At 41.6% G+C, this 18,203-nt stretch overlaps 1 protein-coding gene across 3 annotated transcripts in view; it reads right to left on the reverse strand.

The window, feature by feature from the left end:
- The window catches only part of LOC141801714 (low density lipoprotein receptor adapter protein 1), a 54,281-nt gene that overhangs the window by 21,345 nt on the left and 14,733 nt on the right, over positions 1–18,203 (reverse strand). For all 3 annotated transcript variants that reach the window (XM_074684905.1, XM_074684906.1, XM_074684907.1), the window contains exons 2-3: positions 7,733–7,875; positions 4,855–4,967 (exon numbers count right to left, since the gene is read on the reverse strand). In XM_074684905.1, coding sequence (XP_074541006.1) covers positions 4,855–4,967; positions 7,733–7,875 — 256 coding nt within the window. The remainder of the gene's footprint in view (positions 1–4,854; positions 4,968–7,732; positions 7,876–18,203) is intronic.

Here is an 18,203-nt window from a genome sequence, read left to right on the forward strand (position 1 = left end):
ATTAACCTATGGTTAGACAAAAGTTAATAAGTATATAACCTCAGACTCACACCAGGGTCTGTATACAAGTCCCATCATTGCACAAATAAGACCATCAGTCTTAACGTATTGTGATGGAACAGCCCATTTGGCTGTAGAGTTAGCAGCATACACGACTGACAAAAAGTTGTCCAAATAACTAACTGCAACATGAAAGCAAGGCAGGTGCGAAACTTCCAAGATATGTCCCTAAGCGTCTGTCTTCTTCACCTCCACACAGCTGGAGTCATAAGCTGCGTTTCCACCAAGCAGACCGGTTCGGTTCGTCTTGGTATGGCCCCGTTTCCACTGACTTATCCCGGGACAGATCCCCAAATAACAGAGGCAAGCTGGCCTACTTTTTGGAAGTATGGGTATCTCCGTATGGGTGCCAGACTGAACCAATCCACTCTCGGAAGGTGGAGCAACACACTGCAAACCATTGATTGGTCAAATGAATCATCACTTACCCTGACAGCTGCATTGCTCCTGGCGGCACACAGACTTCTTTGCAGCAAAGCTCGAATGTTCTTTGTATCAAAGAGCTACATGCCAATCACAGAGAGGACGAAATGCAGCATGTCTTCCATCTATGCTCTTTGTTTACTGTGTCGTGTTTTTCTTCTTTGTTAGATTTATTAGCAGGGCAAAATGTGTCAGGCTGCTACGGCGTCATGCTATTGTTTAACAGCATCCGGCTTACACTCCGCCTGCCACGAGAGGGCACAGTTTGCTGTGGAAACGCAAACAGGATCAGGCTTAAGTGTACCAAACTGTACTGAACCAACACGGACTGTTTGGTGGAAACGCAACTATAGACCAAGGAGTTCCCTGGATTCCCACTCCAATGATGATCCTCTCCTGGTTCATGTTGGGCTGTAAAACCTCCAACCTGTTGACCTCTTCATTATGTTGGTTTGTTGTTATGGCCCAGCTAATTATGTTCTGGTTTTGGCACAATTTGTTTAATTTTTAGGCATTGATTCCCTGCACAACTTCCTGTCTCACTTATTTTGCTTTTTGTAAACTGATGATGCGTGTCTACTCTGGTACCTGAGCTGAGTGATCCGACACTAAGAGTGTTTTGCTTTCACAGGTTAGTTGCAAGCAGGAGGGAGGGCTTGGCTCTGTATTTGTTGTAACCTGTCGGTGTGTTTCTGTGCATGACTTCCTGTCCCACTTGACCTACCCTGTGCAAACTGATGCAGTCGCAATGACAAATGACTTTGCTTTTTACATTTAAGTTTTCACAAACTGTGATGCAAATTCATGAATTTTAAATTGTGAAGTTAAAATCTAATATTAGCTTTTATACCTGTTTAACTGTCCTGTTTGTAAAAAACAGTAAATAGTAAGAATATGGAGTTGCAAATCTGTGTATCATCCAAATACAGAAACATTTTCTCAAATATTTTACATTTAGTCACAGCTTCAAAACATTAAGATTATTACCATTTTTTACTAATAATGTTTTTAAAGAAAGAGAAGGTTGCTCCATAATCTGACATCAGTTTTATTTCTTCTCTCTTCTCTTTGGACCAATGAGGTGCTGTCAAACTTTATCCTTTTCCTCCTTCTTTGATGCATTTTTACTCTGAAGATTATTCTTCACAAACTTTCCCCTAAATTATCCTCAGACCTCCTGAGTGCTGTAGCCTCCGGCCTCACCTCCTGCCAGCAGCCGCCTGCAGCAGCCCTACAAGGACGATTTGCTCCTTCTGGAAGATAAAACTCTTTTAATATCTGATGTTGTTGCAAATTAGACGCCTGCTGTTGGGAGCAAAGTGGCTGTAAAAGCTGCTGAATAAAATATCCTATCATAACAGAGTGAAGACTTTAATGCAAACAGAGGAGAGTGGTATGGTGATGTTTGTGTGTGGGTGTGGGGAGAGTGGGGAGAGGGGGGTCATGGTTGGGAGGATCTTATTTCCAATGCGATGCACAATATCCTCCTGTCTGTTTTTCCTCACTAAGCTCACCCTGAGGGGAACAGCCCGACCTCCACTAGGTGTGAATACACAATTAACGCTTCCAAAACAGACATTTACACACACACACCGAGTGTGTGCGGCGCATACTTTAATGCTTATATGTCCACTCATGCATGGAGGGCCAGTATGTGCAAACAAACACAAATCTACTCCTCTTATTTGTTATGCACAATAAACACTCCACAGTCTTTCACACTCCACTCACTCTCTTGGCCAATAAATGGATTATGTGCAACTAAAATAAGACAGGGGAAAGGAGGGGCAAAGGGGAGAGGAGGTGGGGGTGGGGTCTCATGGAAGGGAGGAAAAAAAAATCAATCCTCAGTCAACCCAAGCTTCACATGTGGCCCCTCTATCTCTCCACCATCATTACTCGGCGTGAGTTTCAAAGTGGTCAATTAGTCGTGGGTATTCCTGCATTCAGAGCTCAGCGCGTGTTAATAGGAGCAGGAAAGAAAGATTCATTTATCAGGGGTAGAAATGAAAAGAGGAAGAAGAGGAGGAGGAGAGGGAGATAAGGGGAGGAAGAGGAGATCAAAGACGAGGCTGATTTCCCGTCGCCTGTGGTCTGTTAGCGCTGATAAGGTGGATCAGAGGGGGAAGCGAACCAACACACACCAACACACACTCACACTGTGCATCCTGCTTCCATCACAGCCCGTTTGGTAATCACAGTCCAGCCGTGTGATATTTAGACTGTAATCCTCTTCAAGAGGCCGGGTCCATATTACAGGAGGAGAAACCAGACAAATTTATCACTAACAAAGTAACATATGAATCCTCATTAGATAACAACACCCTTATAGTGATTTCTGTTCTTTTTCTGAACTCTCATATTTTCACATCATTATAATCAGTGAGACATTTCTAGATATACCTTGGTTTGGTTTGGGTCTTGACAGAAAATGATAGAAACACATGATCTATTTCAGCACCATAGCTAACATACTGAAAGATGAAAGCTGTATGAAAGGACTTGGGTCATATATTTCTATAAGATCATTAAACGCCTCTTTGAAAACAGTGAATGAAATTTAAAACGCTCTGCATGGAAGTTTCAAGTATGAACATAAAGCCGGTGTAAACAATGAGAATGAGGTCAGTGGGACTGTCAGTGTGTCACATAGAAACTTGGGAACCTGGGGAAATTAATCGACACATTGATCTAAAAATGTCTATCAATAGAGGAGGAATATATATCTATACTTTCTCTTTCTTTGTTTTAATTTTTTGTCTTGCTGGTCACTGTCACCAAACTGGTTGCGTTTTTTTGCTTCTATGTCTGTCTTGATTTCCTCTGTTTAGCCACGGTTGCATTGTTAACACACAAGATTTTACCTGTTAGCAGCCTGTAGCGTGTCGATGCTAACCGGTGCTGGGGCTGGTATTCCCCGGGAGCTGAGGAGAAGGAAACCAGGATGTGCTGGTGCTCCAGCGTGAGCTAAGAAGAGATGGCATCGACCTGTCCTTCCATCCATCGTTTTGGGGATTGTAAGATCTATCTCAGATAAGATAGACGAGCTAGCTGTGCTAACCCAGCATCAGAGGGAATAACAGCAAGCAGAGTAGCATCACGCTATTCACAGATATGGCTGATGGAGGTAACACCAAACACAAACACTACATTTGAAGGATTTCATCTGCTGTGAGCAGACAGGATACAGGAGAGAGAGACTGAACCGACTGCTGAAGAAGTCCAGCTAAGTCCTGGGCCTGGATCATCTAATTGTCCAACCAGAGACCTAGCTCTGCCCACGTGACTGAAGGGCGCCAAAGGAAGTTTAAAGCCTGTGTCATTTCCAATATGACTGCATCCACCAATTGGCTCCATTTCTTTGTTTCAGGAGCAGTTTGGTGATGTCACAGAGACTACATGACACAGAGGCCAAAGGTTGGATTTGAACTCGAGTCACCTGCGCGCTCATGGGGTGCGACTGAAACCACTAGACCATCTGCACTCCATGTTTTTGACATTTTCACCTTTTAATTGGGGGAAAAGCTGAATGGAGACAGAAAAAGTAGGGAGTAAAGAGTGAAGGACAACTTTTAGGAAAAGAGTCATGGCCAAGAGTAAAATCAGTGTTGATGGCTTTAGCTTCTGCCAATGGAGTGCGCTCAAACCGCAAAGCTAGCCTACGCTCTTTGACAGGATGTTGTTTTCAAAAGTGAGGATAAAGTTGTGAGTAAGTTGTGTCTGGTGATACTGACTTATAACCACATGGATGTTGTTTAACTAGCTTAGATGTTAATCTGTAACAAGGACAGAAGGCTGGTAGTGCCAGGAAACTAAAGATCTTCACTTTTTAAATCAGGCTTTTAACAACCACCCACAAACTTCCTTCAACCTTGGCAAGCCCGCTGGATATTTGTCAGGGGTGAAGCTGAGGGTTGACCTTGGTGTTTGAGGCCCACAACCTGGAGCATGTCTTTAGATTCTTCTGTTTCAGTGAGATCTCTTGTTCGGAATGCGGTGTTTCGATCAGTTCACAGACAGATTCAGGGATTTCAACAACATATGACAATGTAGAGGTTTGAAAATCTGCATACATTTAGTCATAACACCCATCATTGTTGCTTTAAATCCTCGTTTATATGGAAAAGCATGAAACCCTAGTAGAATTCAGCCTGATTGTCTGCAGTTTCATTCTATATTTGTTGAGAGGCTTCAGTCGGCATGCTGTGCTGGCAGACCAACAGACAGAAGCACAGATGGAGCGATGAACGGACTGACTCTGAAATCATGGAGCTGAGCCGCTAGCTGAGATAAAAATACCTGTGATCAGTGTGAACCTGAGTGCAGTGGAGTGCGGCACAAATGGACTCTATTTCAGGGCTCCCTCTGTACCTGTATATGGAGACATTCTCGATGAGGTCCGTCGTCTCTGAGTCTGTGATGATGATGCCTTTCGGGGAGACCGTCAGGGTCACTTTGCGGAACTTCTTAGCACTGGCTCTGGCCTGAGGATGGGACATATGAAACATGCACACAAACGTAAATAATGATTTGTCCCAGAAATGAGGAAGTTATAAAAAGTGACAGAACAGAGGGAGGAGAGGAGCTGCAGCCTGGAGGTCGGGCTGGCAGCCGTTCTCTCCCCCCGCCGCTCTGCTCCATCTGGAGTTTCAGAAAATAACAGTACAGTGCTGAGCTTGCATTCTGGGAAAGAGAGCGCCTGTTGACAAAGACAATGACCGTCCTTACTGTGCAATTATCTGGCAAACGAGAGCACTTTACACACAGATGATGTGAGGTTAAGACTCAGCGGAGTGATGCTGAGGGGGAGCAGAGAGGGAAGATGAAGGGAAGGGAAATAAAAAGCAAAGATTTCATCACCGTGCATCAGAGCTCTTTTATTTTGACGGGAGGTGAACGACAGGCTAAGAGTGAAGAGACGGAGAGACGAGTTGTGTGCTTTCACAAAAACTCAAATTGGTGCCGGGTCTTTCTGGAACAGCACACTCTGTGCTGCTCTTACCAAACCAGAAACTGGCTCTAAAGTGAGCTCGCTGTGGCTGGCGGTGTAGGCTCATTCATGTAGGAAGTGCTAACAATCACATTTTCTTCACTCATGTTACTCATGTCGTGCCACGAGGCAAAAAGCAATCTGTCAGCTTGAGATACGCCAAGTTCAGCCGCTCTGAGTGCGTCAGGTCCTCCGGTCCTGTCTTATCATCCTGACTGAAGCATGTAGGGAAATGGAAAGAGTCATAAATGTATTCACTAATCCCATTCAGGTTGATTGCTTTCCAAGGGAACAGACTGAGACAACAGAGAGTGTGTTTTTTTTACTTTCTGGCTACTGTTTTAAATCGAGTGAATCTTAATCCAGACATTAGATTCAGTCTCTAATGAAGAAGCAGGAGATTTGTGATTATCTGCACCCTGCAGAGAAAATCAGACTTTAGTATTGTTGCTCCATGCGGAGGAATGCACAAAAACAAAAATACACAACCTGACAGGTTGAAATTGATTCACATTAAAAAAATAAATAAATAAAAAACTACACATCTAGCTCTGCCTTGTCAAGTAAACCTTGTATCTCTGCTTTGGCTGCTGCTCATTTGCTTTTGTTTTTTCCTCCAGTTTTTTTTTTTTTTAATCAGATTCATCTTCAGTGCATTTAAATCACCATTGATACAAACATGAATTTAATATTTTCAAACTGAAAAGACTTTGGGAGGTGTGAGGAGGAGTTCAGTGAATCTGCACAATTACTGTTCCCCTTGGACAAAGATGATGTAACGGTCAGGCCAGGGATGGGTACCTTTCACATTTGAAACAATATGGTACCAATGCCCTGTAAATGTCAATCTGTATCAGTACTCAACAGTACCAATTACCAAATCTGTACTTTTGATTTATTTATTCAATAACTAAATCTCAAAGGTTTTTAATTTAACACATTTTTTTTCTCAATATATAAACTAGCAATGCTGTGTTCATGTCCAGCATGTAAAATTGCCTATTTTTCCACTCCCTCACAGTCACAAGGATGTGAGGGACTGAAATCTGGTACCATTTGACATTCAAGTACCAGTACTCGGTACTAGTGACTAAAAATGCAGATTTCTGTTACCTCATTGGCAGATTTTTTTAACCATTACAAGCAATTCAGTTGTGCTTTTCGTCTTTTAATATATTGAAATAGGTCATTTTTATGGACTTTTCAGTTGAATATTAAGTCTGCTATGACATTTTTCTACTAAAATTAAGACATTAATACTTCTTAGATTTAAGTTTCAGTGTAGAGTCCACCTAATCTAATTTGTTTTCTTCTTCTGTAATTTAATGCAGTTAGCCACCTTTTTCTGTTATCTAGTTGGTTGGCACACAGCTTTCTCATGTAGAACAGCTAAAGTGTATTACACTCAGGCACCAGAAAACTGTACCTTTGAAATGAGATCATTTTTCACTTCAAATTTTTATTTCTTGTTGAGTATTTGAGTATTATAAAACATGACTTATCCCCAAGTTGAACCCTTGCTCATAAGGCTACACTGGTACTGAACAGAGCTGTCCCAGAATGATTTTTGGACCATTAAAACCCATTTCCTAAGCTTACATCGCTACCCTATCCAGTAAATGCGATTGAGCTGTAAAATAAAGTGGATGGATGTTATTGTGCACAATAGCTTTATTGTATTCTATTGTGCATTCAAAGCAAAGGCTTTGTATTGAGTTGCAGGAGTCATGGGATAACATTAGTGCTGAAATAAATTGACACTATGCTAGATAAAAAACTATTGTAACTGCTGCAAAAAGAGGAAAAAACAAATATTTAAGTTCATAAAAACAGAAGGACCTACTTCATTTGAGGTTTGTTGAGCTCAGAGCAAACACCTGCATGTTTCAGGATTTGGAGGCAAAAAGAAAGGTCAATATATCCTGATCTGTTCTGTGTTTGAATAATTTTGGCCACCAGTGTTTGTGAAAATATACTGAGATTTATCCTAAATAAGGATTCTAGCAAAGATTTTCCTGGCTCATAAGAACTGGTTAGATAAAAAAAAAAAATCACGCTGCAGTTTGAGGCGTTAATTTCCTAAATCCACGAGGGACCGTCTAAAAAAAGCATCACTGGAATTGAAGTCTTCCCACTGTCTCTCCCCTCTTGATATTTCATGCTGCAATGCAACTGAAAGTGTGTGCAACAGGAATACAAGTAAATTATACAAGATTGTCAGTACAGAGCTGTTTGAGTGAGGTAGAGGCAGGGACTCACCGTGGAAACAATTCTGCGGATGGCAGCCGAGGCCATGTCTTCTCCTTTGGGCTGCCCCACCAGAGTCATTCCCAGGTACTTTACATTGAACACCATCCCCTCCAGCAGGGTCTCCTTCGTGTCCGTCCAGTTCTCTGGAAGCTCTAAAAAAACAGAAAGAGAAGAGATGCAACTTTGTAGGATAGGGAGCGTCTACACCTGCTGATGTCTTTAGAAAGCAACCTCGAGGAACATTTGTTGTGATTTAGGGTTATATGAATGACCCTCATCTTCTTCGTTTCGCTAACCCTGATTCAAAACACAGCTCAGATCCTTTTAACTGAGGCCTCTTATCACCACAGGATGAGAAAACAGCTCTGATCTCAGAAAATAAAACCACTCCACAGGTCACAAACCCACGATCAGCTGGGCGCTCATAGACTGCACAGAAGGGCACAAATGTCCCGCTGTTTGTGTGATTCTCAAAGAGGAGCACCGAGCTGTTCTCTGGGTCTGTCTGCAGTCGAGCATTAGGAGCAGAATAACTCCCAAAAGTCTACCAAATACTGTAAATAACTCATATAATCCACAGGTTTAACAGCTTTAGACTGTCATAAAGCTGTATTTGAGCCTGACTCTACGGGAAAATGACTCCGGATGCATTTCTTTACAATGCAAACACTGAAATAAGAGCTTGAGATAGACAGAGAGTGAGAAGAATAACATGCAGACAAAGAGAGAATGAAACACAGACTCAGCGCCAGTGTCCAGCTCTCTATTCGGCTCCACTGGCACCAAAGCGTCCACATGGACTGAGCCATCTGTCACTGGCAGGCCCCATGCAGCTGTGAAGACCAGCAGAGAACACCATCCCTCCATAACGCTTCCAACAACTCTGAATTATTAACCAATCTCTGATCGGACCACCGGGGCTGCTTCACATCCAGCGTGTTTCATGTTATACGACTGCAAAGCTGCACGGTGGATGGCAAGTTTTACAAAATGTTCTAGATGAGAGCAGCGTTCCAATCAAGACTGAGAGGTTTGTTTTGGTCCGTGTTAAAGGTGCGACTTTAATAAAGGAGGCTATTCACTGTACAGACACAGCGAGTTCACCTGAGAGTGGTTCTCTAATGGGTTATTGATCCATGACGGAGGAATGCATCCTCTCTTTCTTTCCAATTCCCACGTGAGGTCAGAGGTCAAGTTCAGTAACACAACCACAAAACTGGTTTCAGTCACAGCCCAGAGAGAAAACGGAGACATGATAAAATAAAGGCTGTGGCTTAGAGAAAACATTTTACTGATGAGTAAAGCTCCAGGGTTTTAGCACTTTCACATTTATTTCAAGTTTTCAAACAGAGTAAACCTTGGGTTGCAGAATGGTTTGGTGTTTTTTTTAATCTTGAAAATGGTAGAGGTTCATACAGGATGTCTGCCAAACCTCTCAACCAGAGCAATGCTTAGCCAGGTTTACATATTGATATCGGCCGATCTTTACTCACTACCTGCCCCCTTTTTTAGAGCATCTTGAACGATCTTTCAAAACACAAATAATGTTGTTTTTTATGACTATGTCAACACCAAAACTACCCAAGAAGAGTGGACTCTCTCCTTTTATGTCTCTCTTCCTGTTTTTGATCCAAAAAACAAACAAAACATACTCTTTTGATCACGTTCATCCCAGGCGTTCCATCCATTGATCCCCTCCATGGTCATCTTTTCTTAAGATCGCGCCGCTCTTTCTCTCTGAACTCTCAACACATCATCTCAGATCTTTAGGGTTTTTTTTGATGCCAATATCGATATTAATAAATATTGGTCATCTACTACAACAACAATATCAATATCGGATATCAGTACCAGCCAAAAATTTCACATTGGTGCATTTTGGCAAGGGAAGTGGCATTTAGCTCTTGTTCATTCAGATGAGTTAATTTTATATCAGCACAAGTGAAACTCTACAGACATCCTCCTTCTTGAAACACACACAGCATTTTTTGTTCTTCGGGAAAAATCTCCAAATGTGGGCATTTATTTGCAAGTGTGAATGTTTTTTTCAAGTTAAAAAAAAAATAAACTAGAAAAGCACTCAGAGAGCGCAACACTTTAGTCGTACATTAATGTGAAACTTTCTTTCAGCAGACTGTCTGATACTATTTAGTGTTAGTTGCACGTTTGTACAATAATTTGTTACCTGACAGTGTTGAAAATTATGATGACCCAGTACATATTTCATATTCTGGATCTTAGTATCCAGAATATTGCCAGGATCTGGATTGTACTTTTACATCTGTCAGAAATTATGGTGACCATGTCTTGTATTGTTTTTCAAAACAATCTGACCATTTATGGTGGAGTTATACACATATGGTGAAAACCACCCTATCACACAATGATAAAGAATCCTTTCAAAAAAAAGTCTTGGATCCAGACGGTGAACAATAACTTCCTCCTTATCTTATTCTGAACATTTCCTGAAAATTTCATCAAGATCTGTTAGTTACTTTTTGAGTCATGTTGTTTACTGACAAACAGACGAACTCTGCCAGAAACATAACCTCCTTGGCATAGGTAATAAATGCTGAAGTAACACATACACTACACAAAAAAAGAGACAAAATGTAGCAACTGTTTTTAATGGTCCAATAATTTTGGGCTACTTTCAAATGAAAATTTGGAATTGTTGATAATCAAAAATCAGTTGGTGATTGAACCAGATCCTCAATAATCGTAAGCAAATCAGATCAGGAATCAGACAGATCAACCACCCCTAGTGTTGGGATGTACCACAAGACTTTTAAGAGTAATTCGGCAAACTGGGTAGAACAATTGTAAAGTAAAAAAAAAAAGGTGTTTCTACTCTTACCGGTTGAGTCTAAAAGAGTGCAAAGAGCCAAAGGTGTCTGACAGATTTGGCTTGTTAAAATCCTAACTTACCAAAAAGGCAAATCCTTTTAGTCAAATTACACCAAACCCAACTATAATCCACTCCAGTTAAACACTAATTCATGGTCAAGGGTTTTATTGCTTGGACGCACTCCTTAATACATCTCATTATAACAAAACCGAAGTGCTACAGTCCATGTTGTGTCTTCAGCAGGCTACACACATGAATTATTAAAGAGCTCCATGTTGATGCTGCAGGGTTTCCAATACATTATCCCCCTAAAAGAGGGGCGCTTCAATTTTTAATAAATCCTGTGTGAGTCTTCAGAGGGGCTGGGACAGATAAGAGTGACAGGAACAAGCGAAGGGAGGCTAATTGGATTTAAACGTGTTGAAGGAAACTAAGGGAGACTCAAAATGTGCGATGTGAGCGTTTATTATTCGCAGGCTGTGTGTTTGTGAGCGTGTGCCGAGGTGATTTAATTTAAAGGGAGCACAAAACAAGATTAGAAAGGGGCCGGGCTGTAGTGGTGCACTGATGACGTTTGCATCTTTATTAAACTGATGCCCGGCAACACTTTCACACCCCGGCTGTTGCAGCAAGCGCGCTGATTTCATCACGTTCACACAGGAGGAATCAATGCATTGCAACAGAAAGCACAGAGCAATTTAATAACATTTTGCTGCACTGGGCCTCCAGTTACACACATCATAATACCACGGCCGTGAGATACTGTGCTCTGTACCTAACAAACAAGTGACAAGTGTGGCATTTCACAGCAGCTGATGAGGCTGTTGTCGTCTGACATGTAGCGTGTGCTCTGCACGCCTTCAGCTACACACAGAGATCACCAGCTGTCTCCTTGAGTGCCTCGCTCGGTAATTTAATTTGCGCTAAGAAGTCAAAATCGTACCCCGGTGAATTCGGCTCCAGCTGAACACCTCCACTCACGGCTAATTAATAAAACAAACAGAAGCGAGCACATATGCATGTATGCACTGCAGGCACACATATGGTTTCTCCAAAGATGAGCAAAAAACTGTTTGAATAAGCGCAAGCTCCAGGGTCAAACTGCAAAAGCACTTCCTGTTTCCTCCCAAAAGCTCAGTGAGGAGGCTATTTTTACAAGAATCTGTTGGTTTGATTCCAGTGGAATAAAAACAGCACCAATATGTCAGTGTAAGAAATATTCAGGCTGCTTTTTAGACCCAAGTGACACCCTCATCCTCCACATCCTTCTTGATGTAATCTCTGCCTTCTTGTTTTACTCATCCAAGGGAACTTTGAATCTAGGACACCACCTTGACGGGGAAAATAGGCCGCACATTCAGGAAAGACAGTGGGTTAGTGAGTGTGTGTGGGTGGGGGTGTATCTGGTTTTCTGCCTGGAGGGGGAAACCTAGCAGAGTTAAGTCCTTCCTCTTTTCAATCCCCTCTTTCACCTCCATCACCTCACCTACTCACGTGCTGAAGGAATAAATCCCCCTCCTCACGTTTATCTCAGAGACGGGCTTATTAAAGAGACCCCGGGGATACCGAGCACCTCTCAATCAAGAGCTACGGCACAAGCTTCTCCTAAAACCCTGACAGCATCAACAAAGGCAAGGATGGAGTCCAACAGACGATGTTGCTTAGCAGCAGGAGCCGGGAGGTGGTCCCTGATAATCACGAGACTGAACACCTTGGCTGGGCTTCAAAAGATGAGAGCAAACCACTACAAGCACTCAGATAACAGTGGAAGAACCCTGGAGGAGCACAAGCACCCGCCCCTGGATCCAAGAGCCAGCAAACAAAATATACCTCTGTAACTTTGACAACAGGAATATTAAAGAGGGGGTATTCTGCTTCCCTATGTTTCAACATAGATGTAAAGTAACAGTGCTGGATGTTCAGACTGAGCGTGTGCAAGTTTTCAAACCTCTACATATTCATGTGTTGTAGAAATCAACAAATCTGGCCAAAAACTGATCAGAACACTTCCTGAAATGACATCATTAAATGAGGATCTTCAAAATGGTTTGTGCCATGTTGGAGGAGAGGGCCTCAAACACCAGGGTCTACCCATAGGTCCCCCAGAAGGCTGGCCAATCAGAGGGAAGGTGGTTTGTTGACAAGGGAGCCTTAAAGAGAAAGATGCTAAAATGAAGGATTGCAGACAATGGGTTATTAAAACACCAATGAGAGAAAAATAGGGATGTTTATGAGCTTCACATCATGTAAAGATACTCAGGGTGTGCCATAGTGTCAAAATAAAGACTAGAAAAAACACAATGCTACCTCTTTAAAGATCAGTCGTGCCTTCCCAATCAAAATAATCCTTTTTAAAAGTAGCACTTCTCTTCAAGAGACCTTCACGAAAAAATGGCTGATATTATAACAACATCACATAAAACTCTATCACAAAGGTCTGTTCATACATCCGCGCCCAACGGGCCTCCAAAGGACTGGCCAATCAGAAAGAAGGGGGTTTGTGGACTGGAAGGCTTAAAGCACATGTGTCAAACTCAAGGCCTGTGGGCCCAATGCAGCCTGCTACGCCATTTTATGTGGCCCGCGAGACCTTAAAAGGTTTGATTGTCTTGTAATATATTAGTCAAATCAATGGCATTCCACTACAAGACTGCAGTGTTTTCACATCAGTGCCATTTTCCGAACTATTGGAAATGAGAAATGAACTAATAATCCCAAAATGTCAAGGAAGAGAAAAGTTGATGCAGATGGAAGGCTGTGTCAAAAAAGATGGGAAGGCCATTATATGTTTGTGCTTTAAACAGAAAAAAAACAGTATGTTTTTTGTGTTATGAGGCTGTGGCGGTCGTCAAAGAGTATGATTTTGACACCAAACACAGAGCTAAGTACATCAAAGTGAGCCTTCAAGAAAAACAACAAATAGAGCAAGATTTAAACTGCAATCACAGCAGGATGTGTTCAAGTACGCCAAAAACAACACGTCAGTGAAAGCTAGCCTTGTTGTGGCCTGAGAAATTGCCCCAGCTGCAAAGTCTTTTTCAGAGGGTGCATTTTTGAAGCAGCAGTTGCATTTATTTTACTTTACTTTTAGTTACATTTTATACTGTTTTACTGCTGCACCTGGCCCTTTGAGGGCAACCATTATGCTGATGTGGCCCTCAGTGAAAATGAGTTTGACACCCCTGGCTTAAAGAGACAGCAGCTGGACAGAGGATGAAATAGGGGTTTTCTAAAACACAGATGAGCAAAGAAAAAAAAAGGATTTCTGTGGACTGCAAAATCATGTGAAGATACTATGGGGGCACCAGAGGGACATTAAGTCAAAAAAGAAAAGCACAATAGCCCTTCTCATCTTAGCTTAAAGATGGCTTTTCTCTAACCATCCTAGTTCTGGTTTGTTTAACGTTGTTTAATGACAGAGTAAACAGGAAGTAAACAAAACAATCTGTAAATAGGATATATTTCACTCCATCTTTTATTGATCACCACCCATTGGATCAGCCATCTGTTTCTTTGTCTCAACTTCTATTTACTTCTTCCTCATGCTCTGAAATTCTCTCTTAAGTTCTGGTTTAACTGAGCTCACTGTGATGTTTTCATTCTCTGCTGCCAAACACTGTCACACAAAGACGAATGTTTGCAAAAGCAATAAAAAAGACAATTGAAATCCTTGAAGACTGTGAGCAGATTTAATTTAGTGTTTGTCTCCCCAAAAAAGAAAACTCACAGCGAAGCTGACAAGTCTTCACACAGAAAAACAATTTCCTTCAAGCTTTTATTTCACTCTGACAGGAGGGAATCTCTCTGAGGAGGAATCATTCAGGTTTATGAATCAGCAGTTTGCCTCATAGGCTCGCCAGTGAATCAGGGTTGTAGGATTTTGAGATAATCCTTTTTAGACACTTCATTAATATTTCTCACTTAACACGCTGTATCTGCTGCTAATCCACATGATGATGATGATGTGATTCATCTGGTTATGTGAGCAGGAAAACCAGCTGAGACAAAGTGGAAGGTGTTACAGACATTCTAAAAATGAAACGGGTTTGTTGAGCACTTAAAATTTTGTACTTTTTGCTTTTTTTTTTTACAGCAAAACTACATTAAGACACAAATTTTCAGGTCTAAATCAAATTAAATGATGATATGAGACTTTTTTAAGTGAAAGTAGCTGGGGAGGGCTTCAGTAGGGGGGTTAGGGGGCGCAATGGTGCATGTATCGGCCCAAAAGCACTAGAATCATGATTTTTTTGCAATGACTGACTAAGAGGCAAAATTTGATAAGTTTTCAAGCATGCTGAAGGCAGGGTAAAATGGAATAATACTAAATAAAAGGCTGAAAAAATATTCTTTAAATTTTGTTTCATTTGTTGTTTTCCATTACTTAGTGCTTATTGAGTGGCAGCTTGTTGCGGCCGTTGCGTCTTTGTTGTCCTTTTTTCCACTTTTTTCCTATTGTTTTGGTTCTCTTCATATTTGGAGCCTGTCGTTACTTGTTTTGTCTTATTTGTTGGCCATGGACACCAAACTAGTTATGTTTGCAGTGGTGTTTTTACCGTTTTTGTCCCTGCGTGTGTCTGGAGTTTTGTGTCACCATGGCTGCATTTTTTTTTACAAACGAGATCAGCTGTTAGCAGCCTGTTGCATGCCGGTGCTAACCGGCGCTAGGGCTGGTGTTCCCTGCAAGCTGAGGAGAAGGAGGTGAGGATGACAGGAGAATGATGTCCAAGCTGTAGTCTTTGATGGACATTTTTTTTCCAGTTGACTCTTAAATTAAAATATTATGGTTGCTAGGCACCGCCGTGTTGGCCATGGCTGCCTTTTGCAGCAGCTCTCTCTTTTTTGTCCGTTTCTTGCAATTTTTTTCGTCTCTTTTTCGTAATCTTTGTATTTGGAGTGGATCATTACTTTGTATGGCTCATTTGTTGTTCATGGACACCAAACTTTTGTGGCTTCAGTGATATTTTTACTATTTTTGCTCCTGTGTATGTCTGGAGATCTTACATGTAACCATGTCCACATTGTTTACATGTGAACTCAGCTGTTAGCAGCCTATAGCATGTCAATGCTAACTGGTGTAAGGCCTGGTGTCTTCCCACAAGGTGAGGAGGAGGTGAGGATGACGTGCTAGTTCTCAGGTATGAGCCAAGAAGTGATGACATGGACCTGTCCTTCCATCCATCGTTATTAGGAACATAAGATCTATCTCCAATAAGATGGACGAGCTAGCTGTGCTAACTCAGCAACAGAGGGAATACCAGAGGGCAGAGTAGCATCATGCTATTTACAGACATGGCTAATGGAGCTAACATCAGACACCAACACTACATTGGAAGAGCTTCACCTGCTGTGAGCAGACATGATACAGGAGACAGAGATGGAGCATGACTGAAGAAGCTCAGTCCTGGACCCTGTGGAGGTGGAGGCTGGCTGAACTGGAGAATGATGGACAAGCTGTCATCATCTATTTTCTTATGGACCTTTTTGCACTTTCTTACTTTTGTTTTTCTTGGTTGCTGCTGTGACTTCAATTTCCTTGTATTTGCTGCAATGACAATAAATTCAATAAAGTCTATTCTATTCTATTTTATATTATTCTATAAATTTACCTTTGAATTTTTAAACTATATACTTTCTTATGTGGCAGCTGTGGCTTGGACTTTCCTTTTGGAAGTCAATAGAGAACATTATCTTCTATTCTAAAAACTCACTAGATTGATTAAAAAAAAAAAAAAAAAAGAATAAAATCACTATCAAAATTAGTCTTTGCTCAGAAGCTAGCTTGCTTCTAGCTGTAGCTTAACACAGACTACAGATATGGAGTTAGAACTCATTCATTTTTTCAGCGAACAGCACTCGCACAATTGGAAAAATAATCCTTTAACTGCAGCCAGTAGTGGAGGTAAATAAGAGTCGGCTTGAATAAATTATGGCAACATTTAAAAACAGCACTCACTATGGGCTGCGGCACATAAGAGAAATTGTGTGTGATAAAACAGTCACAACTCGATAAAAAAGAATGAATTAAAATGTCATGAATGCTAATTGCCTTTCACTGATTTTAGTTATTATGCAAAGAAGAAACCACCAACCCCCCACCTCCTATCAGGAAGCCTCCTCCAAAGGCTGTGTGAATCATTAATTAGACGGGATCAAATCCATTTTCCATTGTATGAAACAGGCTCATCGTCTCTGCGCTCTAAGAAGCATGTTTTGTCCTGGGAGGTGTCCAGAGAGTGAAATGAGATAAGCAGCGAGGTTATTACGCGGGCAGCTATTACTCCGTGCTTCAAATTAAAAGTCAACACAGACGCTCGAGTTTCGTTCCTGAGTGGCTTCCTGGTTTCTATTTATAGCTGGCATCCCACGGAGAGAGCGGTGCTAATATTTGCTCGGCAGCCGGTGACAGTTGGTTTGGGTGGTGCTGTGGACTGAGAAGGACAGAGCTGGTTAATCATACCATCTCTGTTCTCCATTTCCAGGAAGAAGGATCCAGTCAGTGAATGGTAAATAACAGGTCTGGACCTGACGATGTTTTTAGAAAGCTTCTGGAAATCAGCCCAAACAATTAACCCCGGCCGATAATCAGTCGACCCCTTCCCTGTAGTTAGTGGAGGTTGGTAAGGACAAATTATTCGACTTCACTGAGATACAGTCGACCGCAGGTAGCAGCCTCTTTTCCTCTTTTATAAAGCTTGTGTAAAGCCATTTAAACGCTCATTTATCTGCTTCACCATGTGCCAATTAATCAAACACAGCCCAGCAACAGGGGAGCTTGTCCGTTATTCAGGCTGTTTACAATCTGCTGACAGTTATAGTTAATCACTGACTAAAGGGCATTAAAAATGGACGGTGACTCGCAGCGAAAGTGCTGCGGATCATTTTTATTGAGTGACCCAGCTGATGAGGTTCATCTATTCTCAGCATGTCGTCCGTTAAGGTTTCAATTAAGGGTTTAAAGAGGGGGTATTCTGCATTACCATATTTGAAAAATGGATATAAAGTAGAACGCAACAAAGAAAAAGGGACAAGCTTTCACAAGACTCGCTGGTTCATGACACGTAGAAGGGATGGGGCCTCAAACATGGAGGATAGCTCTGCCCCCGACAGGCCTTCAGAGGGATGACCAATCAGAGGTAAGGGGGTTTGTGGAGCAGGAAGCCTTGGAAAGACAGCATCTTTCAGGGTTTCCTGAAACACCAGTGAGTGAGAAATAGAGATTTTTGAACTGCTAATCATGTAAAGATACAATGGGGGCACCAGCGAGACCTAATGGAGACTTGAAAAAAAAAAGTAGTAGAGCACTCCTTCTTTAAGCATTTGAGTCTATTTGTCCACCTAAAGACCTCTAAAATGCTGTCCACTAAAGTCCTCTTGTGCTAAGTAAATTTAGAAACACATATACAGTAGACCTAGAGGAGTCTGTTAACAATTCAAACACTTCCACAGTAGGGAAATCTTTCCCTAAAGCTATATTTTCAAAGGGAATAACCATTTAGCACCGTGTAAGGATTGTTTCCATTAGCATTTCAAACATGGAATAATTCTTCTTTGCTGATACTGATCTTTTTTTCCTGGTGTCTGCTGGCTCCAGTTTTCACATCTTCATCTAAAAGTAGCTCCCACAAAACA

This window comes from Halichoeres trimaculatus, unplaced genomic scaffold (genome assembly GCF_033239565.1).
Source record: "Halichoeres trimaculatus isolate MK-OKI-2021-1 unplaced genomic scaffold, fHalTri1.1 fHalTri1_scaffold_13, whole genome shotgun sequence".
Lineage (NCBI taxonomy): Eukaryota > Metazoa > Chordata > Actinopteri > Labriformes > Labridae > Halichoeres > Halichoeres trimaculatus.